The sequence below is a fragment of the Phaenicophaeus curvirostris genome, chromosome 24 (assembly GCF_032191515.1).
Source record: "Phaenicophaeus curvirostris isolate KB17595 chromosome 24, BPBGC_Pcur_1.0, whole genome shotgun sequence".
Classification (NCBI taxonomy): Eukaryota; Metazoa; Chordata; class Aves; order Cuculiformes; family Cuculidae; genus Phaenicophaeus; species Phaenicophaeus curvirostris.
The window spans coordinates 4,403,763-4,429,709 of record NC_091415.1 but is presented as its reverse complement, the minus strand read 5'-3'; the positions used below and the strand labels follow the sequence as shown (position 1 = coordinate 4,429,709).

Sequence of the window (25,947 nt, the reverse complement as noted above, 5' to 3'; positions counted from 1 at the left end):
AAAAACCTGCGTGAGCCTGTAAGGAGGTTAACAAGTTTAATTTCTTATTATGGTTCATAGAACCAATAAATGCATGAGTGGAAATACACTGCAACAAAGTTCCAATACTGCCTAAAACTCAAACTGGGGTTCAGAGCTGCATGTTACCCCCTATACAGTCGTCCCCTGCGAGCTCACGGCTCCTAACACAGGGTAACAGAGGCTGAGGCCATGTGCTCTTCCTAGGGCAACCGCAGCGCGGTCACACAGAGGATTAAGGTGGCTCTCATCATAACACAGAAAAAGTCCTCAAATGAAAAGCTCCAAACAATAAACTCAGCTAATCAGCATCAGTGGAGATAGTTTTTGTCCTCCCCCACGGATGCTATATAGAAAGGAAGCAGATTTTTGTTTTACAGTGCTTTTTACTAGTACTTAAAACAATGGAAGTGCATTAATTCTTAACCAAACCCGGCTGACGGGAGCTGCTGGAGCAAGGAATTTGCTGTAAACAGCCTGGCCCCAGCTCTGTCGGGTCTGCGAGCGTGGGAGGGAGCAGAACAGAGCTGTGCGACACAGTGAGAGGGCACCCTGCTCCCTACCAGAGATGAGGCTGGACACCTCAAAGACTTACGAAAATGAAAGAGAAGAAACAAACCTGGTGGGAGGTGAGGCTGGACAACTCCAAGAGTCATGAAAACGTGAGAGAGAAGAAACAAACCTCCCGTTTTCAAGCAACTAGCGAAGATAAAGAACGAACATCATCGCATTCCGCCAAGGCAGGCAAGCATTCCTGTATTTCTTGCTTCGCACAGGAAGAGGGAGCAACCACAGAAGCACAAAGGTTTGGCTGAACAACTTCTCGTGTAGGTTTTGTGCCGGGGGATGGTACTTACAGTGAGCTGCTGGCAGGGGGGGTGGATTCACAGCGAGTCTGGATGCACAGAGGCTTTGTCACCTCCCTTCTTGCCATAAGGACTGCTCACAGCAAGACTTATTCACTACGGAAGAGAACTTGCAGTTTAGATCCCCTGCTTTTACCTCCGAATTACTCCACCCACGAGGCAGTATTGGTGAAGGAAATGCCCGCTGATGGTTGAAAAGTTAAAGTGCGTTTTCCTCTAGCGAACAGGCCTGACAAGCTGCTCTAGGACACTCTCCATTGCAGGCAGCACCTCCAATCTGTCCTGGCAGAGGCTGCCTCGAGCAGGGACAGGTCACAGGCGTCCAACAGGAACGAGGAGGAGTCATTCTCTCTCATGGAAGAGGGAAAGCAGAAGTCACAGCACCCAAAATTCATCCGGGGGGTGAGCTCGAGCGCACTGTGCACCACAGCAGAGATTCCTGCAGCTCCACTCCCGTGCGACTGCGCCTCCTTCGAATTCATTTGTGGCTACCTCCTCCCAGGGGTTGCAGGAGGAAGGTTGGGCTCTCGCCGCCCCTGTTTTATCTGCTTTTAGGCACTGGATCATCAGATGGTGGCAGGAACGCTGGATTCCAGCGGCACAGCCTGGGGACCAATTCCAACAGATCTTATTCAAAGCTCCCTTCACTCTAAGGGAGCCAAACACAGAACTAAGACAATGTTCTTCAGTGTGACAGCTGTTTCAATCGCTGTCCCTCTCTTACAAACCCTCTTATTTCACAGTGAAAGCTACCAACCCCAAGGAATTCGCTCTCAGCTCTCCACAAACCACAGGCAGCAAGTGCCTCCGCATCCAGCCCAGCGCTGGAAACAGCCTCGTTTCCCCTGGAGCTACCGAAGAACTGAAGCGATCTCAGGAGCACCAGTTAAGGGGAGACGTCCGACAGCTCCAGAGCTGAGCAGAGGGACAGGGGGATAAGAGCACAGTGGGAAAAACACACCTAACTCCCAAGTTATTGGCTTGCGTTGTGTAGTTTCCAGGCCTCAGCACATCGTGGCTTGTCACTGAGAAGCTGCTCCTTGCATAGCGAGTGGGATTATGATCTTGGATTGCCTCGGCTGAACTAATTCCAGTGCAGTAATGCTTACATTGAAAAGAGAAAAACCCACTATGTTAAACATCTGGGGAGAGAGTTGAGCTGAAAACACAAGGGCTGTCTTACAACCACCTTTCCATCTGCTTAATAAAGGAAGATCACAGATAATCTGTCCCTTTTCCGAGCACTTGGGGTGCAGCAATCACCGCCTGCTTTACACGCGCTAAGGATCCTGCACATCAGGAACCAATCCACCACCAACTCTTGTCTTGACACATCAAACTACTAGTGGAAAAAATAAGTCTGAAGGAATTTCTTTACTATCTTGACCCTGTTGTTGATGGAATAGTGACACAAGCTGACCAAAGGGATACTGGGTACCTGTACGTCCTGCTCAGGATGTTGAGGGGGGTGGCAGTGTGGTGGGGTGGCTCAGCTGGGGATTTCTGGGAACACACTGGCTGAGTTTCCAGGCAGCAAGCGATTTGCATTCCTTATCAGCCAGCTTGTCTATTCCTTTGTTATCGTTGCTGTTGTATTTTATCTTCCCTGTTGAACTTATCTTATCCCAACCCACGAATTTTACCTTCTTTATTTCCAGTTCCCCTCCCCATCCCACCAGAGGCAGGGGGAGGAGCGAGGAAGCAGCCATGTGGTTCTTTGTTGCTGACAACAGGTAAACCACGACAGCTCCGCGTGGGGAAATCCCTTCTGCATCTCCCACACCCACCGACCTCCTACATTTCTGTTTTCCATGCGGAAGAATATATTTTCACACCAGAGATCCCAGCAGTGTTTCCTGACGTACCTATTCTCTGTCACTCTTGATGTGGTGAAGTAACTGCCCTCCTCTTTCTGTGTTTTGGCCTGCATGGTTGGGCAAGAACATAGTGAGGAAGGTTGAGAGCAGCAGAAACCCCAAGATGGACCATCTCGAGATGCCACCACAGAGGGCGAGGTCTGAAAGCACGCTGTCACTGCCACCCACGGATGAAGAGACATGGGGTGTCCCATCAAATTCCTGACTTTTCCTGTGCCCGCTGACCACTGCCCTGGTTCAGGGACTGCCAGGACAGAGGGAAGTGGCTGCAGACGTAACTCCTCCTCGTTCCTTCCTCTCTCCCTCTTTCAAGTTCATTTTGCAGTCACGGTTGGTTTCCATTCTCAGAGGTGCTCGGTCTCCAGGAGCTGAGCCATCTAGCAGCGACAGAATCCAAGTGACCGCCTTAGTGCTGGTGGTGGTCTCCACTCCTCCGGAGCAGCCGCAGCCTGTGCCTTGACTGTCAAAGCTGGAAGAGGGGATTGTATTTCCTAATCTCCTGCAGGAGGCGAGCCTTGTCCATGTTGGCTTCTGCAAGGGCAATTTTCATGGTCTGAAGCTCCCTTTGTAACTCTGGCACCTCCTTCAGCTACAAGAGACAGAGGAGAAACAAACCTGAAGTTTCCAAAGGTGGAAGCAGGGCAGATCTGACTCCACTGTTCTGCTCAGAGGTGAAAAGCAGTGTGGAAGCTTCCGAGATGAATCGTGACACAAGCCCACAAAGCTCCCTGATGATGTGACCCAGTTTGAGTTGCAGAAATACCTGCTGACTGCCATACCTGTCCTTACAGTGAGTGACGTCTGGCTAGCAACTATCCTCTCCCAAGTCTTTCCTCTGTATTTCTAGGCACAGGAACAAGACTTGCAGTGGGCAAGGATTTTCCGGCAAAGCAGCCAGCTGATTCTGCCTGAAGGTAACCATATTAAGGGAAAAAAAATCCCACTTGGGCTCTGATTGGCACCCTGCTTTTATATCCCAATACGATACCCGAGGCAAGCAGATGCCTGGCATTCCTATTTCTTATCTCCATAAACAAAATTAATACATTCCCTCCGTGAACAAAGTTAATTCTGCCCTCAAACATTGCCACTACAGTTTCACAGCACAGGACAAGTTTTTCCTTGGGCTCTCAGAATACTTCTACTCAATAACTCAGCCTTTGCATTTGTTCCCGTGAAGTTCAATAACACCAAAAAATTAACTGAAGCTGCTGTGACGTCTGCGTGCTCCAGCTCTGGTCAGGGCCCTGCTTCACAAGGTGCTGTGGATGGGGAGAAGAGAAAGTCTCTGCACTAAATGGAAAAGGGAAAGATGAGGAATGATGTGTCCCCATCTAATAAACAGAAGCCGAAGTCCCAGTTCTGTATCTGGCCAGCCACACTGCTCCCTTGGTATCTATTTTTCCATAGAATCATAAAATCACCAGGTTGGAAAAGACCTCTTAGATCATAGAGTCCGACCATTCCTACCTGCCACTAAACCACTAAACCATAGCAAGTGATCAATTTACCACGGCAGCAAACAGGAAGAATTATGAGAGAACATTGCATATTTAAAAACAAACCAGTCATCTGGATACCAGATATATGGATCAAAACGGAAACAAAGTTCAATCCGAATAGCAGAAACTTTAAGGAACCTAAAACTCCCTGTCTGTACGGCTTGTTCTTCTCTGAGAAAACGTCTCTTTCTTTTTGGGAACCCCCCAATTCCTATTTCTCTAGCAAGGGACTGGACACAGTGGGAAGATGGAGCCAATCACAAAATAAACACCAGATTTCTGAAGGGGAACAAGGGAGTTTATGGTGGGCACGGTACCCTTGCGCCTGTCAAAAGAGGCACAGGCTGCTTTTGTGTGCACCCGGTATCTGTAACACACCACACCTCTCAGAAACCACAAACATGAAGACAAAGGGCTGCATTTTCCACCCCTTGCCAGCTCTCCAGCTGCTCAGACAGCAGTGACTCACCTGCAGCCCGCGTGTTCCTGCTGCCGGGGCTGCCAAGACACACTCTGCCGGGGCCTTCTGCTCCTGAAGAACCGACACAGGTTTCTCCTGTTTCGCTGAGCCTTCGTCTTGCGGAGCTGGAAAGCAGCAGAGAAAACCCTCAGCAGTGGATATTGATACAGCAGGGATCTCAGGGCAAAAAGAATAACCTGACTTTTTTTTTTTTTCAGATTTCTTCTTTTTTCCTGCTTCTTAAACAAGGAAAATTTCATTCCCATTTTAAAATGGAGAAAGCAAAGCAAGGGAAGACTGATGTCTCCTCAAGGAGACGTCAGGCATGAATTCAGGCTGCCTGTTCATTGCTTTAGGTATTTAACTCTTGTGCCTGAAGTATTACATTTGCTGTCCAAACTGAACAAGAAAAGCGGCCTGAACTAGAGGGACAGGAATGCATCCATCCCGAGATGAACAGAGCAGAGCAGCCAAAGCACTTGGGTCCTTGCACTGAAGACAGATTTGCCCGTTCTGGTAGAATCATAGAATGGTTTGGGTTGGGAGGCACCTTAAAGCCCATCCAGTTCCACCCCTGCCATGGGCAGGGACACCTCCCACTGGATCAGGGGCTCCAAGCCCCATCCAACCTGGCCTTGAACCCCTCCAGGGATGGGGCAGCCACAGCTCCCCTGGGCAACCTCTTCCAGGGCCTCCCCACCCTCACAGTGAAGAAGCGACTGCAGAGAACAGTCTGACACACTAGAGCTCATCATCACAGCAGCAACCACCACAGTTCAGCTCCAGCCTCCTCCAGCACCAGGCACAGCAGAAAACTCTGTTTCCAGCACAGCCTGGGGGTGCTGGGGGAGAGTAAAAGAAGTTTCCTGATGTTGCTGACCTGTTAGGTAGAACACCCCATCGTCTCTGCGCTTCACAACAATGTGATCTACTGCCAGGGTGATAGGAACAGGGCCAGGGGAGGTGGGGTAGACACGGGGGCTGTCATCCTGGAAAAAAACAAAGCCAAAAAGAGATTAACTGCTGTGACAGCTCTGGCAGTTCTGCAAAGGATTCCCCTTGGCCCCAGCCTCACGGGAGGAGTGGCACAGACTGCCAGAGCTCACCGAAGTCACCCACCATACGGAAAAGCCTGGCTTACACACCAGGCTGCACATGGGTCTCAATCCATGTGGAAAGCCCTTCTACAGACCAGAACCAAGTGCTGCTGCATCCATCACAAAGGTTGAGGAGAGGCCTGCAACTACCTCCCCAAAGGCTGCTTTCAGTTGTCCTCCAGCAAATTCCTGCTTCAAAGCCCTAGCCAACATTCCTGGGCCAAAAAAAGCCTATATCCCTTATTCTGGAGATTCTCGTGCTGCTGTGCAGCAAGACGGGTTCCCATTTGTCAGTGGAGCCTGAGCACTGCTTTCAAAAAGGTTTAATCAAGAACTTCTGTCAGTGCCCCCTCCCAAGTATCAACCTGCTCTCACGTAATGTTTTTCATCCTTTATTCTCTAAATGCTTACAGAAAAGGTCAAAATTTTTCCATTTCACACAGGCACTCGGAGGAAGAGGTATTTAATTCTCTGCTTTGAGTCTGCAAACAGGGCAGCAACAAAGCTGGGGGAGGATCCGAAGGGGAGGCTCCCATTTCTCCACAATCTGATCACTCAACAATTCCATTGTGTTACTTGTTCATCCCTGAGGCAGCTTTTAGGAGCAAAATAAAACAGCATCAGGAAAACAGGAGCTCTGCAGAATCCTAGAGCAATCCCAGAGTATCCTTTCACAGAATCATAGAACGGTTTGGGTTGGGAGGGATCCTTCAAGATCATCCAATTCCAACCCCTCTGCCATAGGCAGGGACACTTTCCCCTGGATCAGGTTGTTTCCCAAGCAGAATCTTGCAAGTGAGCCCCCCAGGCTATGATTCTGCAGGGAATTTCTAGTTGTGGGGATGAATACACTCACCTTCAATGTGATTTTGGCATCCACAACTTCTATCTCCATAGGGATCACCTCTGGAATTATTTCATCCTCAAGGAAGGGGCCAAGGTTGGTGAGAGAGGACATGAAGAGCTCTGCTGCGTAGCTGTGGACCAGCATGTGAAGGAAGCCGTTCTGAACAGCGAGAGGTGAATGCGCAGCAGCAGCAGGTCCTACTTCCAGCCGTAAACACACTTCTGGCTGAGTCTTATCAGCTTCACGGACTGGAGACTTCTCTATCCCTGGTTCTCCTAGAGCTACAGGAGAAAGAAAAGAGCTCACTGCAGAAGACGGCATCGGTAACGAGATGTGAACGCAAAACAGGTATCTTGAAAAGCCCTCTGCTGTCCAGATGCAGAATGGGGTCAAGTTCACAAATGGTATCAGTCCGAAATCATCCTTCACACAAAAGGAATCCAAATTTCAAACGACAGAGCCCACCTCACAGGAGCGAGCGCCAGAACTGGAGCAGTTAAGCCCTGAGACGCACCCTCCCCTCTCACCACCTCAGCACACTGTAAATGAGCCTTCATTTCACACCCGAGGTGACAGAGCTCAGCTTTTCCACTGCCCTCAGCGCTCCCAGCCTCGGGTGCCTCCGTATCCCCTCGCATGTCCCCTCGCGGCCACAGTCAAGTACTGTCAGAGGGAAGGGCTAACAGCCAGAGAAAGCCTAGGCTTTCACTTCAGGTTTCAGGTTGCAGTTGCTTTTGGTTTCATTTTTTCCAGTTGGGTTGGGGTTTTTTTTCCAGTTGGTTTTCATGTGGTGGGGTTTTTATGGTTTGTTTTTAATTCATAATCAGCTCTGGGGAAGCACCCAGCCCAGAAGCACTATTCTCAGGGGCAGGAATAATCTCAGGGTCTCCCCTACACAGCTTTAATCACTCTTTGAATTCATTTCATGCCTCCTAGCAGCACTAAAAAAAAGCCCCAGACAATAATTAGGCACCACAGAGTTTGACTGTGTAGGCACCTTGGAAACATCTTTCAAACACCAGGTTTGAACCACTAACAGAAAAATTCTCAGCATTCACAAGTTGTATTCAACCCGAAACTCACTGAACGGTAACGCTGAAAGGGGCTCCAGGAAAGCTGGGGAGGGGCTCTGGATCAGGGAGGGCAGGGAGAGGAAGAGAAGGAATGGTTTTAAGCTCAAAGGGGGAAGATTGAGATGAGATCTTAGGAAGAAATGTTTTGCTGTGAGGGTGGGGAGGCCCTACCCCTAGGTTGCCCAGAGCAGTGGTGGCTGCCCCATCCCTGGAGGTGTTCAAGGCCAGGCTGGATGGGGCTTGGAGCCCCTGATCCAGTGGGAGGTGTCCCTGCCCATGGCAGGGGTGGGACTGGGTGGGCTTTAAGGTCCTTCCTAACCTAAATCATTCCATGATTTGATGATTCCCTGAGGATGGTCAGCAAAAAAATCAGTTATCGAAGTGCAGCTACAGAAGCAGCAGACTCCAAGAGGCAGCATCTTACCCAGATAGCCACGCAGATACTGCCACATTCCAACATTGTTCAGTTGCTCTGGAACCACGTTCATCACTTGTAAAGCAACAGACAAATCGTCCCCTCGTGCCTCTATGCCACAGTTCAACTTATACATCTTCAACACGAGGACAGACACCTGAAACAGCAAGCGATGAGCTCACTTATTAAAGCAAACACCACTGTGCGGTTTGCTTGAGATTCACTCAGAGATAACGTCACAGTGAAAAAAGAACAGAGCTCTGACCAGCTGCAGACTGGGGTCTTCACTCTGTGAAGTCGAGCTGTTTATTTCAGGAGACACACCACCCTCGTCCTCTGCCATCAGGCTTGTTCTGCTGCCTGTGTCATTGTGGACCTGAGGAAGATTCCCCGAGGAAAGAGGGTCCAGGCTGGGTTCTGAAATGGAAGTAACAAAACCAACTCGATTCTGTTGGGTTTTTTTTGGTTTTCGGAAGTCCTGCTGCCTGAATCTCATGGCCTCTCAGCCTACACCATCCTCTAGGAAACTTTCCCCAGCTCCTCAGATGAACTTAAGCAATACAGAGCTGAAATGAAAAGAGTTCAGTGCACAGTATTTCCAACCAGCCCTTACTAAACTCTTCCTAAATGTTATGTCCCTGCCTGCACACATCTACAGTACGGTCAAACGCCTCAAAACATCACAGTTGTGTGCAGGAGCCAGCTTCCCCACTCATTTATGCCCCTCATCTCGAAGAAAAGGCATCTATAAAAGCAGAAAGAGCCACTGTGGATGAACTACTCACAACCTTCGGAAGGAAGGAGTGGTGCAAGTGAACTCCACGTGAACACAAAGTGACTAGGTTGCCCGCAGCAGGAAAGCGTTCACCGACGTGAAATAAGAGCACAGGGAGGACAAAGCCAAACGCTTCTTACCAGAGTCCATGAGCATCACAAAGCCGTCACTGCCATCGCTGTCCACCGACAGCCCATCCTCTGGGCCGCTCCCGTCCACAGACGTGGTGTCAAAGGAATGCTGGGACGCTGTCCTCTTCATGGAGAAGAAACGCATTCGGCTGCTGCCACCCCCACCCGGAGTCACCGCTCCCTCTTCTGCTTTGGGCACAGAATCCCTATCAAAAGACAACAGTGATAAAGGCAAAGAGCGCGGCCTCCAGGTTATACAGATACGGGGCTGGACTCCGAATGCTTGCAAGTCAGACGGGTGTACTTAGACCAACCCCAGGAGATGAAGATCGACACTAAGCTGGGTGGAAGTGTCGATCTGCTGGAGGGTCGGGAGGCTCCAAAGGGATCTGAACAGGCTGGATCCATGGGCTGAGACCAACGGCAGGAGGTTTAACAAGGCCAAATGCCGGGTCCTGCACTTGGGGCACAACAACCCTGAGCAGCTACAGACTAGGAGAAGTCTGGCTGTAAAGCTGCCTGGAGGAGAAGGACCTGGGGGTGTTGGTTGACAGCGACTGAACATGAGCCAGCAGGGGCCCAGGTGGCCAAGAAGGCCAATGGCATCTTGGCTTGGATCAGAAACGGCGTGGCCAGCAGGGCCAGGGAGGTTCTTCTCCCTCGGGACTCGGCACAGGGGAGACCAAACCTCGAATCCTGTGTTCAGTTCTGGGCCCCTCACCACAAGAAGGATGTTGAGGCTCTGCAGCGAGTCCAGAGAAGAGCAACAAAGCTGGTGAGGGGGCTGGAGAACAGGCCTTACGAGGAACGGCTGAGAGAGCTGGGGGTGTTTAGCCTGGAGAAGAGGAGGCTGAGGGGAGACCTCATTGCTCTCTGCAACTCCCTGAAAGGAGGTTGTGGAGAGGAGGGAGCTGGGCTCTTCTCCCGAGTGACAGGGCACAGGATTAGAGGGAATGGCCTCAAGCTCTAACAGGGGAGATTTAGGCTGGACATTAGGAAAAAATTTTTCCCAGAAAGGGTCATTGGGCACTGGCAGAGGCTGCCCAGGGAGGGGGTTGATTCACCTTCCCTGGAGGGGTTTAAGGGATGGGTGGACAATGTGCTAAGGGGCATGGTTTAGTGCTTGATAGGAATGGTTGGGCTCGATGATCCGATAGGTCTCTTCCAACCTGGTTATTCTATGATTCTATGATCTAGTCTAGCTCTACTCCAGATGACATGGAAAGAAAAGGAACTGCCTACACTTCCCTGCTTCCCCACAGCCTGGCTGCTGGAGGAGGATGGGCTACTCACTTGGCTGGGGGCAGAGAGAGCATCTTCTGCATGGTGGAGGTCATCTTCTCCCGGCTCAGGCTCAGGGCGTCTTTCGTGATAGACATGGCTTCTTTGGTGAGGTCCATAGTCACGTGCAAAGCTTCCTTCGTGGCATCCTTCGTGATGTGCAGCGCGCTAGACAGCTCCACCTCTATGTTCTTCAAAGGGATGAGCTCTGCCTGGCCATTGAGAGCGATGTTCCCTCTCGCCACAGGCTGCGTGTCTGAGGTTGGGCTGGAAGGGAGAACAGGAGGGCTCCGAGGATGGCTGCTGCTCTCTGCTGGTCTCTCTGCAACCAGGGCTTCCACGGCTTCATGTGCTTCCTCTATCAAACCTCTCTCCTCTACGTTCTTACCACGTGGAGCTGTACTCAGAGCTCCATCACTTGCGGATCGTGGGAGTCTCTCCAACGATACGTTGGTGACACTGGCACCTGTACTTTCAATCTCACTGCGCTCAGGTACCTCCGAGGTACTGCACGCTCCCTTCTCTGAACCGCTCTCTGATTTCAGCTCCTTCTCTTCAGCCACCAGCCCCTCCTTGCTGTCTGAAGGTGAGAGCTCAGACTCTATCAGGCTTGTTGTGTCCGAGTCAAGGGATCTGGGTTCCAAGACAGACCCTGGGGCAGGATTCATGAGTAGGGCCACTTCGGCACTATGGAACACAACTCCGATGCAGGCAGACATGGGATCTAAAGGAGATCCAGTTACCTCCTGGGTGTCTTGGGCCAACTGCTCTTGTAGTGTCTGCAGAACCTCTTTCATCCTGAGCAGCACCAGGTATTGGTAGTGGTTGAGCCGAACTTTGATATGAACAGAGGAGGATACAAGCACATGGATATCAGCAGAGGCTTCCAGCTCTTTATCATCTACTCCATCATTGATTTCACAGTCAGATTCTCCCAAGACATCCATTGTCTCTGGAACCTGGTAGATGTTCTTCAGATCCTGGTCAGTCTTTGATCTTTGACAAACCCCATGTTCTTTGGAAAGGTTCTCATTCTTCAAGTGACTGCTAAAGCTGGCAGAAGGCTTGATTTTCAACTTGGAGGCTGCCAGTTCCTTTCGTTTAGATATCTGAGCTTGCCTCCATCTCCTGGGAAGGCAGGCCCAAACAGTAAGGGGAAAAGGGTCAATAAAGCTAAGGGCTCTGCCCTTCGAGCTTTCAGCCCCCTCGAAGTCCAAGGAAAGCTCGGTGAAATTCACAGACCACACATCTTCAGAGGCAGAGGTTTTGTGCAGCAGCCGGGGAAAGCCTTGATGCTTCCGAGGCCGATCATCCACCTCATAGGCATGGCGCAAGAAAAGGGTGTGGAGGAGACTGAAGCTGTCCTGAGCTCTTGGGAACTTCGTGTAGCTGGAGTGGAAGAATTCTGAACTGGCAAATTTACGGAAGAGGCTCTGGAGGTCCTGGCAGCTGCAGAAGGGAGCGTGGCGGGTGTTGGTGGCCGTCACCTCTGACATGCAAATGCAGAGTGTCTGAGGACGATCTTGATGGTCAGTGACTTTCTTCTCCACAGGGACGTTGAGCTATGTGGAAGAGAAAGGCAGCACAAGTAAAGCAGTGAGTAGGGAAATGATAGGGGCTTATCCTGGCCATTTACAGGGAATGTCTCCTGTGGGATAGATGAACAACTGACAAGTCTTGGTCTCTGCTAAAATCTCAGGAGCTGCTCTGGACTCTCAACTTATCCTACCCAAAAAATTAAATACAATTTACACATTAGCGAAGAAAGAATTTAAACCAATTTTTATATTAGGTTCTTTTACCACTCGTGGTTTATGTAGCAGCTCTGCTTACAACACTCACTTTGATCTTTCTCCACAAGGACTTACTACATGTTCAGGCCCTTTAGTCTCCTCACGAAACTGCTAACAAGGGCAGCCAACGGCAAACACCACAGGACATCAATGCAGCCAACACAGCCCGTTGGGAATAGTCTGAGAGTCAAAGTGGTTTCCAAAGGCCAGGAAACAACTTTTGACTACTTGAACCATCAATTTCTCCTTGACGCTGTTTTCATAAATACTGACTTGCCTGCCTATTCCAGAATAGAACTCAAGCGCATCTTTCACTGCCCACAGATGAAAACCAAACAACCACAAGTGGTAGACAGGAGAAAGCTGGAGAAGATGGAAGTTTTCTCTCATCCTGGACTCCAGCGATGTCCTGGTCTCACGTTCTTTCCACAACAGGGAGGCTGAGAACACTGAAGACAGAGAAAGGAAGGAAATGAATGGTACCTTCATCCGGAAGCCATCCAGTCGAACATCAACATGCTCATCTCGTTTGCCTGAGTCCTCCAGCTTGTAGATGGCTTTGAACTGCTCCAAGCTGCGATAAAGATCCAGACAGAAGAGGTTTATCCAGAGCACGCTGGCTGCATCCAGGGTAAGCATCAGGCCATTCAGCTGTACATACAGATTTGGGCACGGAACTGCAATGAAACAGAATCGAGAAGGATTAATAACAGCAGAAAAGGCACTTTGAGCGGTCTGCAGCTCAGTGTCCAACCCGTGCTGACCACACCAGTGCAGAGGGCTCCAACATCTACTGGAAGACAGATCTCTTGAAGAAAGGAAGATGTTGAGGTGCACCAGAGAAACGAGGTGTTCCTGTACTAATCAATACAGCAGAACCCCAAGAGCTGGGCAGCCAGCAGCTCCTTCAACACATTCCTGGATATATTTTGCAAGCACAACTCTACCTCCACATTTTGAATCAGGGAAACGCTATCCTGCTTTCCCAGAGGCCAAAGAACAATATTAAAAAGCAAACATCAGAAAATCAAACAAAAATGGGCAACCAGAGAATATGTAACAGGGTTAACATGCCTAAAGAATTAAGAGTTGACCGATTCTTTAAGAAACTTATGAAAGAAGGTGCTAACCTTGGTGTATTACCTGGAAAGTCCTGATTGTCTGGGAAGTAATACTCTGTGAATTCAATATGGATTGCAGAGACCTGATCAGGAAGCTTGAAGGATTTCCTACTACATGAAAGCAAGGTGGAGGGCTTCTTACTTTGTTGACCAGCTGTAGAAACCTAAAAAACACAACACTGTGCAGTTGTGCGGAATTCAGATCTGGCAAAATGAAGTGTCCCAGTAACCCTGCACTCTCCTGTATTCAACCCATCTCATTTACACATCAAACATACTCTGCTTTCAAGTAGAAATAAACCTTTTTCCTATCTGCTTATGTTGCCAGCTCCCCTCCTTTGAGGGAGTTTAGTTCTTTGTGTCTGCTGTCACTGCTAGCAAGAGCCAACAATCAGAATTAGGTGACGTGCGTAAACAGAACTGAAATCTATTATAGCTTTCTTCAAGATTAACGGCGCGTTGGTAAGTCCCTGATAGCATCTGGCATCGATTATGCTCTCGCAGTAGTCACAGGGCATTTGGATGCAGGGTCTGATCCCATCTAGTAATGCTTTCTGTACTGGGTCAGAAAGCACAAGGTAAGGCTTATTCCTCCTCTGTCAAAAATCCGTACCCTCACTAACTTCTCAAATGCATGAAATCTTTTACCCTGAGCCTGCAAACCCTTGATGCGATTTTGGATCTGGACACAGAGTGCAGAAACTCTGCAGTTACGCCTGAAATTTCCCCTGAACATAAAAACTATGAGCAGTTCATACTCAGCTTAAAATTTTACATGCAACATAGTAACGGCATTTACGTTCTCCTGGCAGAGTTTTGATTGTCTTGGATGACGCAGGATTTGCACGATTTGAATCCCCTCGGATTGAATTTCTTTTTTAATGATGACAGAAATGGCTCAAATCCCCACCTGGTGAACATCCAAGTCATCCACTCGAACCACCACACAGCTGGATCGAAGCCGGTTCCAGGGAGGGTGCCGGAGTCGTGGCAAACTTGTGGGAGGTACCCGGCCTTTCTCTAAGGGACTTTTCTGAGGACTCGAGGAAGAATCTGAGAGGATGGAAAAGCAGAACCAGCAGGGTTTTACTCACACTCTTTGCAGCTTCACCATCAATAGCAACGCGTATGTGCTTACAGAGCAGAATTAATAGCCCCAAAATTAGAAACAAATGGGCTCAGGGTAAAAAAAAAGAATAGGACTTTTGAAGAAAGAACCCTGTGAAAGATGAGCCTGCTCTGTAGCAAGAGAGCACATGCTTCAGCCAAGCTTTAAGTATTTCATCTACTCCTCATATACTCACGGAGAAACTCAATGAATAAGCTAGGAAACTGACACCGCAGTTTGTTCATTTGTGCTGCAGTGTTTTTCCACTACAACAGCCACCTTCTTTTGCCATTATATTTATGATTTTAGTGTGCTCTGGATTTCTGCACTAACAGAGCAGCCAATTAAACTGGGGAGAGGTAATTAGAGATATTGCTGGATGGAACACAATTGTTCCCATCTCCTGCTTTAACTTGGAGTTTTATCAAATACCCTTACCTGGTTTCCTTTGGAAGGGGGAAGGTGGAGTCCTGGCAAGCGCAGGGTCCATTTCTTCATAAAGCTTCTCAATCTTGCTTTGAAATTCACCGACCAACTTCTTTGCCCACTGTCCTCGAGTTTCCATTGCTTCACTGTACCTCACCCAATGCTTGCAGGCATCTCCTGCAGGAAAGCAAACATCCTGGCTTTAAAAAAAGCTTCCTGGATACACACAAGCCTCCCGTACCTTTCAAATGTAAGCAAATCTGAACATCATTCCTCTTTATTAGCATCGGATCTAGGATACGCAACATACAGCATATCGAGTGCTTGTAGAACAAGTGCAGGCTTTCACACAACAGAGCTGGTCCTACCAGCCAGTGTTCCAAATTCTAGTGTTGGGAAGGATGCCAAAGCCACTTTTCTTTGATTCTTCAGTTAACCACAAAAACAGATTTTCTCCTGGGAGACATCCTATAACCTTTCCAGATTGATTAGGTTCACGTGAGAACCACATCTAGAGCTTAAGAAACTGGAAAGGAATCCAAATTTTCACCTTTACGTTTACAACAGAGAGCAGCTTACTCCTCTCTTTGTACTCTGCCAGCATATTGTCAGGTCATCCATCAGCAGGTAAATTAGATTAACCCTGACCACGAGGATTTAAGTCTGAAAACCTTTGTGTAGCCTTTCTCCCAGTCCTGCCTGCCATACAGAACAGGCTGCCCAGGGAGGGGGTTGAGTCCCCTTCCCTGGAGGGGTTTAAGGGACGGGTGGACGAGGTGCTGAGGGACATGGGTTAGTGATCAATGGGAATAGTTGGACTCGATGATCCGGTGGGTCTTTTCCAACCTGGTGATTCTATGATCACTGTTCTTCAAACTCTTCTTTATCCCCCTCCTCAAGCTGGGAGGCCACACGCTGCCCTACCTGCTCTGTGGAAAGGATAATAGTCAAACGCCATCCTCCTGAAGGTCAGCTGTATGGCACCTCCCAGCATCCCATGCTTCAAAGCACCTGCGGAAAACAGAACAAAGAAAACAGAACAATCAGCTCTGCAATCCAAGCCCTGACCCAGGAGAACACAGTTCTTGGATTGCCACCACTGATCGATTCGCTGTGGCCAGCATTAGCGCACCATGTTTTGAAAAGCTGTATCAAAATGTTGTCCTGGGCAAGGCAAAGGACAACTGGATGTAACAGGCCAACAGCTGACATCGTAAGAACCAGACCTAGAGCCTCAAATACCAAAGTGCAAGACCCCATTGCTTCCCAGGCCGCTATCAAATACATTTCCCACTACAAGAACCAGCACTTGTTTCTCACAGAATCATAGAATCACCAGGTTGGAAGAGACCCACCAGATCAGGCTGATCCAAGTTTCCAGCACTTGCTGGTAGGGCCAGTGAAATAAATACAACAAAATTAAGCCAGGATATTGATAACAGCAGCTCAGGAGATGGTGATACACACACCAGCTCCACAATATCTGGAAAAGCAATGGATGTGGCTAGGAGAATTTTTTTTCTCTTTTAGAAGGGATGTGTGAAAACAAACACGGCAGCTAGGATCAGAGATGGCTGTGCAGAGGTAAATTTGCCTTAAAAAGGAAGAAAGTACTTAGAAGTACAGCTCAGGAGGAGGATGCTCAGAGTAAAACTGGCACTAATTCGCAAAGCATTGCCTGAAGAGAACGTGGTAGCAAGGGAATGGTCTGCCAAAGGTGGCAGGGAATCCTTGTAGCTATGCTACTGTGAAAGTCTTGAACACTGCCAAAACAAACATTTTCTCCTGACCTAGTTCAGACATACAGAACCGATCCCTCCATCAGCATGAACAACTGCCTGTTGCTTCGCTGAGAAACAGTAACATGAACGGTGCCTGTTTGCAAGAGGAAGATCTTCCCTCAAGGCAGAGAAGTGGTGATTGGATTCATGTTTGCCTCCTGCAGTGTCCTCCTGAAGCTGCTCTCGGTTACCTGACTCTCGAGTGTGGCTGTCATCGCAGATATGCAGGTCCAAGCGTGAGATGAGGAGGTGGTACGATGATTCTTTCATGTCATGCTTATCAAAGTATTGGCTGATGCTGCTTGCGTTTGGGCTGACTCCGAACGGCTGAGACCAGGACTGCTGGGCACTTGGAGCAGGTGGGGTGATCTGTCAGAGAGAGACAAGCTCAGTAAGAACTAATAGAAAGCAAAAAAACAGAGAGAGAGACAGAGGGGTTAATAATGCAATCAAAGCAAACTCATGCAGTGTTCCAGACTGCGAGGCAACAGTTTATAGAAATTGAATTAGGAGCCCAGAAGTCTGGATGCTATTCTATGTTCTCCTGAGCAAAACACTTTGTTTTGTGGTTCTGCCATCTCTACATCAAGCTATCACTCACTTATCTTGAAATACACTTTAAGACTCTTAGAGACAAAGGGCTAAGTATTCCTGATCCCAGCTTCTATGTCATCTCACTGCTCTACATGTACAACCCTCTTTCCCCAGAGCTTCCGCCACCAGCAGCGATGTTTCTCTCCTCTTGTCCTTGTCTCAGAAGACATCTTTTGTCCTCTGCCCTGCGTATTTATTCTGTGACATTTGTCAAACAACTACTCAGCACAGCATTTTGAAAACAAGGAAAGCGGCACGGGAAGGTCACGGTTGTTGGCAGAATCAGCTGTTCTAAGGTTGCCTCTAAGCTAAATGTGAAGCAAAGAACAATTGCAAAAATCAAGAGCTCTCTCCAGAGTATTAGGGAGAAAAAAAGAAACACAAACAACAACAGTGAAACTGGCTGCCAGCATCACAGCTCACTATGGTTTTGAGTCATGATTTGTTACCCTTCCCCCAGGCCCGTGCAGATTGTCATTCAGAGGCAGAAAAACTTATTTCTAGAACATATTTCTTGCTTATTACCAAATCAAATCCTCGTGGGACCCTCTGCAACATCCCATGTGCCAGGCAAATCCAGAAAGCCATACAACTTAGCACTACTGTTTCATAGAATCATAGAATCACCAGGTTGAAAGAGACCCACCGGATCATCAAGTCCAACCATTCCTATCAAACACTAAACCATGTCCCTCAGCGCCTCGTCCACCCGTCCCTTAAACCCCTCCAGGGAAGGTGAATCAACCCCCTCCCTGGGCAGCCTCTGCCAGGGACCAATGACCCTTTCCACGAAAAATTTCTTCCTAATGTCCAGCCTGAACCTCCCCTGGTGGAGCTTGAGGCCATTCCCTCTCATCCTGTCCCCTGTCACTTGGGAGAAGAGCCCAGCTCCCTCCTCTCCACAACCTCCTCTCAGGGAGTTGGAGAGAGCAATGAGGTCTCCCCTCAGCCTCCTCTTCTCCAGGCTAAACACCCCCAACTCTCTCAGCCATCAGGCTGAATCTGGCCCGTGACTATGTACAAACATCCTCGAGTGCTGCTGGGCAATTAATCCAACTCATCCAGTCACTTCATTACCCAAGAAAAGCCCACAATCCACAGGATGCTGACAGACACCAGGTAAGCCTACCAGCTCCTGCCATGGAGATGCTCTGTGAGCACGAGTGACATGCCACACAAACAGAAACATCTCTTTCACCTCATCTTTTCTTTTTTTCCTGGAAGGCCAACATCCAAATCACGGCTCACTCACCTGTACAGACTCTGGTGCCATGCTTTTCCTCTGCTGGGCAGATTTCTCCATGGCTTCACTCAGAGACTCTGCGTATTTCATCATGGCTTTCAGCTGGGAGTCTGTCAGCACCCAGAGCAGGTCATCAAGGAGAAACATCAGCTTGGATGCCACCACATTGCAATCCTTGGTCTGAAACAACAAGGAGGAGTTGGGGACTTCAAGAACTGCAATCATGTACATAGATTCGTCATAACACATAGAAGCTCTAGCAGGAACAACAGATGCTGTTCTGAAACTCATCTGACAGAGAAGTCAACTTATCTGGTGGATGTCATCATCATCACATTTCCACTGACAGCTAAAAATAAGGCTACCAGGCTGTCATCTCCCAGCAAAGAGATGACAGCTCTCCTTGAGATGTTCAAAGGGATTTAAAAACTTGTTCCATACATGATATTCTCCTCTGGGAAATAAACTGCTTTGACATTTGGTAAGAACGCATCTGTCTCCAACAGAAAACACAGAGCTTTAAAGCAGCCTGGGCTCAACATTTGCAAAGGAAAAGAACGGTTGCTGAGGAACGTGAGAGGAAATACACATCATCGCCGCTCCTGCAGTGAGACTGCATCCTGCAAAGCAGAGAGGAAACTCTCACCCTCCTCTTGAGAGAGATCTGGATTCTCCCCTGGTTGGTAATGAGTCTCAGAGGAGTAGTGATAGGATCCTGATCACCATTGTCAGTGGCATCCGCTTCTATCCGAAGTGTCTGCCAGGTGAGCTCCTTGAATGTCAAAACCTGACAAGAAAGAGAAAACCATGAGAACGCTGAGATTTTCAATGACATCAAGGATTAAAAGAAACACTTTAAAGATGTGGAATGAAGCAAGGCCACAGAAAATCATTCTGTGGTCCCAGTACAAAACCAAAATCACATCCCAGGTAACATCCAACCCCCTCTCTCACAATGACTTTAAAACCAGACAAACCACAAGGGCGTTCAGAGCTTCTCCAGTTTCATTCTCTCATATCAGAAGAGCTCAGAGAAAGCTCTGAACACATGTCAGCTCTCACAGACGCCAGCCTGGTTACCCCAGAGGGCTCAGGCAGCAGGGTGCTAGGACAAGCAACCTAAGATGACCCCTTACCTCTCCTCTCTGTGGATCAGTAATGCGGGTGAGTCGCAAGTCGCTCTGTTGCCAGTTCGGGTTGACGCTGTAGCCTTGGAGCTGCCATAGCTCAAAAGAAGCGTGAAAAGCCTTGGAGTGAATCTTGATGGTGATTGAATTGACAACAATAAACATCCCCTCCACGACCTTTTCAGCAAAGCCATATTCGCTGCAAAAAGAAGATGCCTCAGTCATCAGCTGTTACAACAGAAGCCCTGGTAAAGGCAAGGGTCCATACAGAGAGACTCCAAGTTTTATAAGCAAAATTAGAACCACTTAAACACACGGAGAGGCCAACGGTTAACCATGGAGAACAACAGCCACCCACACCCCAGTAAAGAGTCAGAAAGAAGCCCCAGGGCTCAGGGTCTGACCTTTGTCCTGCAGCCAGAGCGATGGGTGACTGTCCGTTGGGCGGCCGTGGCTCTTCACATGTTCGCATCTCCACCTCCACTTTATCCAGGTACTGCAAAAAGAGAACATGGGAGCAATGAACACCAGACTAAGTCTCAAGCTCAGCCTACCTTAGGTCTGAGATGCCAGGAGTAACCAAGTTCTGGAGTCTCATGTGTTAAAGCTGTCACACTGTCAGTGCCAGGATCGTTGGGTAACCCCAATCCCCAAAAGTGCGGGGAAAACAAACAACAAAAAGCAGGCACAAGGTCATGCTGGACTTTGAGAACTCAGCCCAGTGGGTCTCATGAGAAGCTGCTTCTCACGAAACAGGACAATTCCCAGAACTGCCCTCCCTCTGTGTGCTAAGGGCCTGGAGGACTTAGGTCAAAAGGAAACTTAAGTATGCACTTCAGTCTCCCTTTGTGGAATGTTTCTTAAGTAGGAGAGATTAAACAGCACGAGGAAGACAAGGAATGAACAAGAGAGGAAACATTACCAGGCAGATCGGGTGCGTTTTCAGTTTTGTCCACTGGATCTGCAACAACAAAGTTGAGGTTACGAGAGTTATTTTTGCACTGGAAAGTTTAAGAAACCACAAAGAACCACGTGAGCCCAAAGCTCTTCTCTGAGACATGACCACAGTGGCAACCCATCCAGCCTCACTGAATCCAGGTCAGACAGGCTCACTCAGACAAGTGGAACGACATTCCAGCTGCTAGACCTATAAACCGAGCTTAGCTTTTGGATCTCACGTATCATCATGAGTAATAGATACTCTGTGGCTCAAACGCTGATGTTTCCTACTCCTTCATGGAGAACATTCCGCTCCTTAAAGAGTTCACAATTAATTGCTGCTGCTCCTGGAAGTCAGGTAGCTCTTTTGAAGACTGCACAAACCTATAAGACCCTTTTATGATCTTACAGCAACACTTATTTTGCAGTTCTCATAGGAGGAACAACAAATGTTTGTTACTAAATTAAGCAGATCAGACTCTAAAAACAGAAGGGATCAGATGAGCAAGACAGGTTCACTTTTATAGTCACTTGGCAGAGTAGAACCATATTTTTGCTAGCAGGTCTCTTCAATATACTGAACGCTTTTGCATCATGTAAGGCAACTATGGTCTGTAGCAACTGAAATCAAACAATTTGGTATTTCATATCAACTGAAAAAATATTAATTTTTTGCTCTAAAAAGCACAAAGAGGAAGAATTTGGAAGAGAGCTCAGTGTCACGGAAGTACAACTGCAAGTGCATGCACAATTTCAGCAGTTATGCATGTCAATGGAAAACTGTGAGCACAAAGGCTGCCTGAGCACAGGGAGTGCAGCTTTTCACATGTACTATCCAGACATTTCTTACTAATTGCATTCTCAACAGCTAAGACTTGAATTCAATTTATTTTTACAATACCTGAAACATAATTAGGCTTTCACAGAACCACACGCCATTTCTGTCTGCTTCCTTTTCCTGTTGGAGCTCTGTGTTACAACTTTAGCATTAAAATTAAAATCAGCAGGGATGAGGGAAGACAAGAAAACCTCCTCCGCTATCAAAGCGGAAGCAAAATGGGAGGGAATGACCAGAGAGGCCTGTAAAATCCTAAGTGACAAGGAGTGTCCGGAGAAGTGGTGGCTGCCCCATCCATCCCTGGAGGGGTTCAAGGCCAGGTTGGATGGGGCTTGGAGCCTCTGATCCAGTGGGAGGTGTCCCTGCTCATGTCAGGGGGTGGGACTGGATGGGCTTTGAGGTCCCTTTCAACCCAAACCATTCCATGATTCTATGTGTGGATCGAATCACGTCACAATCCATCATGAGAAATCCCCAAGTGACAGAGAAGCAGCCCCCACTCACCCTGATGGATGCCTTGTTACAGTAGACACGGGTGATGGCGAGCCAGGTGGGCAACTCCAGCACATTCTGCAGCACCTCTTCATCCAGCTCCAGGTTGGTCAGCTGCCCCTGCCCCTTCAGCGTGCTCAGGTTGATTTTATCTGGAGAGAGATTCTTGGTGAACCTACAAGAGAAGAAAGAGGAGACTCAAAACAACCCCCAGCGAAGCTGCTGAGACTCAGAGCCTTGAATGGAGCTATTTTTAAGTCTGAGAATCTGCTAGCTGTTTTGTTAAACCATTTCTGACATTTTTTAAACTCAGGGCATGTTGGTTACTCTGGAAAAAAATAAAATGCTTTTCCACTTTGACATTTGAAGGGCTTTTTTTTGTTTTCTTTTAAATCAAATTCAAGGTCGAGAAACTGAAAACGCCTTCTAAAACACTAGGAAGCTGGAAACCAGCAAACTTGCCCTAGGACAAGCCCAAAGAAAACCAAAGCCAAACAGCACCAGGTCAACAATTTTACAGTCCCCAAAGTGCCACAGGAGCAGTAAAACTTAATTACCCAGAAGTTTTTTTGTCACATGCGAGTGCAAGATAATTAATAAATCATTTCTGTGGCTGTCTATTTAAAAACTAGTCTCACAATCCAGCCTGCTCTTCGGTCAGCAGGTCCAAGCACACAACTCAACTCCCCTCCCTGGTGACCAGCCCATGCTCCTGCCCTCCTCTCCTCTGGCAACCAGCAGCTGCTGCTCTTGCTGTTTGAATCCATCCTCCCAAGGGCTTCTGTTGTTTCCCTCGCACCTTCAGACCCCTCATGTGGCTGGTATTTAAATGCAATGGATGAAAGAGTTCCAGCAGGACTGCTCAGGAGTAAACCAATCCTGGAGAAGACCTGAAAACCTCTGGCTTCGTTAAAACTCCCATGGCCCCCGAAAGGAACCAGAAAACGTTTCAGGAGAGAAGGACCTGGGGGTGTTGGTTGACAGTGACTGACCATGAGCCAGCAGTGGCCCAGGTGGCCAAGAAGGCCAATGGCATCTTGGCTTGGATCAGAAACAGCGTGGCCAGCAGGGCCAGGGAGGTTCTTGTCCCTCTGGACTCGGCACTGGTGAGACCAAACTTCGAATCCTGTGTTCAGTTGTGGGCCCCTCACCACAAGAAGGATGTTGAGGCTCTGGAGCGAGTCCAGAGAAGAGCAACAAAGCTGGTGAGGGGGCTGGAGAACAGGCCTGATGAGGAACGGCTGAGAGAGCTGGGGGTGTTTAGCCTGGAGAAGAGGAGGCTGAGGGGAGACCTCATTGCTCTCTGCAACTACCTGAAAGGAGGTTGTAGAGAGGAGGGAGCTGGGCTCCTCTCCCAAGTGACAGGGGACAGGACGAGAGGGAATGGCCTCAAGCTCCACCAGGGGAGGGTCAGATGAGCACCAGGAAAAGAATTTTCACAGAAAGGGTTCTTGGGTATTGTCAGAGGCTGCCCAGGGAGGTGGTGGAGTCACCATTCCTGGAGGTATTTAAAAGACGGGTGGATGAGGTGCTTAGGGACATGGTTTAGTGGCAGATAAGAATGATTGGACTCAGTGCCCTAAGAGATCTTTTCCAACCTGGTGATTCTGTAATTCTATGATCAAACCACCCTTCTGCATCGAAGGAGCTGCCTCCAAGGGATCCAGGCAGCTCACTCCCTGCACTCACAGGATTCAAAGCCGAAGACCTCCTGCCAAAGAACTCAGCCACTACTGACACCAGGGCTTATGCCACACATTCCTCCATGCTAATGCTAATTCTAATTCTGTACAGTAGTCCAGAAAGCGGAAGAGAAAGAAAGACCCTATTGTCAGCGTAAGCAGGATTAGTCTCACGGTCAGTCACACGCTGCCATTCTCCCTCCTTCCCCGCAGCAGCAGCGTGGGTCACTTCTCTGTGGAAGAATAAAGGGCATCTTGAATAAAGTCATTGCTAAAAGAGGGGAGGAGGAATCAGGAAGAGTTGACGTGGCCACCACAGGAGTGTAAGGCGCGATACAAAACTGGTTGAGACATAAAAGGCAGCTGCTGGTCAGGCAGCTGAGGGCTTCCTGGGATGGAATTGCCTCTCCACAGAGAAGGTTTTGTTAGGAGAAGGTCTGATGGGTGGGGATGAGCCACTGACATCAACCCCGTGCTATAGATGCAACCACACAGGAGAGATGGGAAGTGCTCCAGCCCTTGGATCATATGAGGACAGGCTGAGAGAGTTGGGGTTGTTCAGTCTGGAGAAGAGAAGGCTCCAGGGACACCTTAGAGCAGCTTCCAGTGCTGAAAGGGGCTCCAGGAAACCTGGGAAGGGGCTCTGGATCAGGGAGGGCAGGGATGGGATGAGGGAGAACGGTTTTCAGCTCAAAGAGGGGAGATTTAGGCGAGATCTTAGGAAGAAATGTTCTCCTGTGAGGGTGGGGAGGCCCTGGCCTAGGCTGCCCAGAGCAGTGGTGGCTGCCCCATTCCTGGAAGTGTTCAAGGCCAGGTTGGATGGGGCTTGGAGCCCCTGGTCCAGTGGGAGGTGTCCCTGCCCATGGCAGGGGTGGGACTGGATGGGCTTTGAGGCCCATGCCAGCCCAAACCACTCTAACTCCTGGAAGAGCAGGGGTGGCACAAAGAGCTGTGAATTCTCCTGCTATCACTTCTACCCTTGGTCCCTGCTGCTGCCACAGAAGCCTGAGTCAGACATCCACTGCGTCACCTCCCTCCCCTGAGCTGAAGGTACACACTGACAACTGATAAAAGATTGAGTTTATGACACTCGCCAGCATCTCAGGCTGACAAGTTCACTTTAGGCTTGTTACTCCCTTTAACTGGAGGCTTCCTTGTTCAAACACATCCAGGAAAGGCTGCCAAGTTCAACGCTGCTTCTCAGCATCTGTACAAAGAAATAACACCTTCCAGAGCATGTTACAGCATCTGATTCATCAGACGGGAGACACATGGAGATGCTGAGTGTCTCAGATTGCACCTGGAGTCCCATTGCAAGCACCCAACATCTCAGACACTGCTCCAGAGGCAAAACATGAGGACTCCTGTCTTGCATGAGAGAACCGGCTCTGCTGAAAGCAGCTGTAAGCACGTCCACTTGTGATAGGATACTACAAATAAAACAAATACAGCCTGAACAGGTAGGGAACCAAAAGAGCTTAGCACTGTTAAGCTCCTAGGCTGCTGGGGGTAGCGATCAGCTTACAGGGGAGCGGCCGCGGCACAGAGGGGCTTTCTCACACTTCTAAAGTAAGGATCAAACCCCCGGTGCCTCAAATCCTCATCCTAGGCTAAGCGTGCTTATGCAGGGAAGCTGCTTTTGGCTGGTAATTCAGAGGCAAAATTTAAGGGCATGTCTAAACCAAAGCACTACTTTCATTTAGCGTGTGTGTATCACCAAACAGTAACAGGGAAAGGATGGTAAAGCTGTGAAACAGGACACGGGTGGAGAGAGTGGTATGAAACATGATCCACCAAAAACCAAATAGCTATGTGGAACCATCCGCAGGGAAAGGCTGTAGAAAGCACACTGAGCAGGGATGCAAACCACCACCAGTACCATCAGGCATTACAGGAGAGCCCCTTTCATGAGGTGTTCTCTGCAGAAGCCCCAAAGGACAGGTTACAGACCCCACCAACGACTGAACGACAAGGGAAGTTTGGTAAATAAAAGCCTAAAACTGAAACGAAATCTCTCTTTTAAAACCACAGAGTCAAAATTCCTGAAGTCATGCCTACTGCCAAGTTCCTCATTCTCAATTTCTCCCCTGTAAAGGAATCGGAGATCTTCAAACGGAATAACCTTCAATTTTAAGACATTTTAATACATATAATGCACATCAGATGGGGCTTACGAGAGCAAAATAGACGAAGCCCGCTTGTGAACTCAGGAGCTCACAGATGCCAAAGCTTCATTACTTCTTGAAAGGAACAGTTTCGGTCACTGCCAGGGGAAGGAAAAAGCAGCAAGAGCAGACAATTTCAAATGTTTGTTGGCAGACACACTCAGGCTCCATTCATACTCATCAGCAGTTACAGTTTTGGCAGCACGGATTGCTGGCTTAGAGAAAAGTGAATGAAAATGGCAGCTATTGGGAAAACGGACAGTGTGGGACATATGCATTTTTCTTTCTGCAGCTCT

The 25,947-nt window shown here is 48.7% G+C and overlaps 1 protein-coding gene across 3 annotated transcripts in view; it reads right to left on the bottom strand.

Moving 5' to 3' along the window:
• Positions 1-22: 22 nt before the first annotated feature.
• The window catches only part of BLTP3A (bridge-like lipid transfer protein family member 3A), a 35,556-nt gene continuing 9,631 nt past the window's right edge, over positions 23-25,947 (bottom strand). Inside the window, exons 2-22 of one of the 3 annotated variants that reach the window (XR_011339053.1) lie at positions 21,817-21,979; positions 20,458-20,496; positions 19,940-20,031; positions 19,545-19,734; positions 19,055-19,195; positions 18,418-18,588; positions 16,763-16,940; positions 15,715-15,801; positions 14,803-14,967; positions 14,167-14,309; positions 13,279-13,420; positions 12,619-12,812; positions 10,355-11,904; positions 9,071-9,267; positions 8,421-8,572; positions 8,165-8,312; positions 6,677-6,948; positions 5,604-5,712; positions 4,733-4,848; positions 1,846-3,350; positions 23-1,489 (exon numbers count right to left, since the gene is read on the bottom strand). Coding sequence is in view for 1 of the 3 variants with exons in the window: in XM_069875939.1 (XP_069732040.1) it covers positions 3,225-3,350; positions 4,733-4,848; positions 5,604-5,712; positions 6,677-6,948; positions 8,165-8,312; positions 8,421-8,572; positions 9,071-9,267; positions 10,355-11,904; positions 12,619-12,812; positions 13,279-13,420; positions 14,167-14,309; positions 14,803-14,967; positions 15,715-15,801; positions 16,763-16,940; positions 18,418-18,588; positions 19,055-19,195; positions 19,545-19,734; positions 19,940-20,031; positions 20,458-20,496; positions 21,817-21,979 (4,375 nt within the window). In the remaining 2 variants the exon portion in view is untranslated. Of the gene's footprint in view, positions 3,351-4,732; positions 4,849-5,603; positions 5,713-6,676; positions 6,949-8,164; positions 8,313-8,420; positions 8,573-9,070; positions 9,268-10,354; positions 11,905-12,618; positions 12,813-13,278; positions 13,421-14,166; positions 14,310-14,802; positions 14,968-15,714; positions 15,802-16,762; positions 16,941-18,417; positions 18,589-19,054; positions 19,196-19,544; positions 19,735-19,939; positions 20,032-20,457; positions 20,497-21,816; positions 21,980-25,947 lie in introns of all 3 variants that reach the window. The other 2 variants (XR_011339054.1, XM_069875939.1) reach the window with 2 other exon arrangements.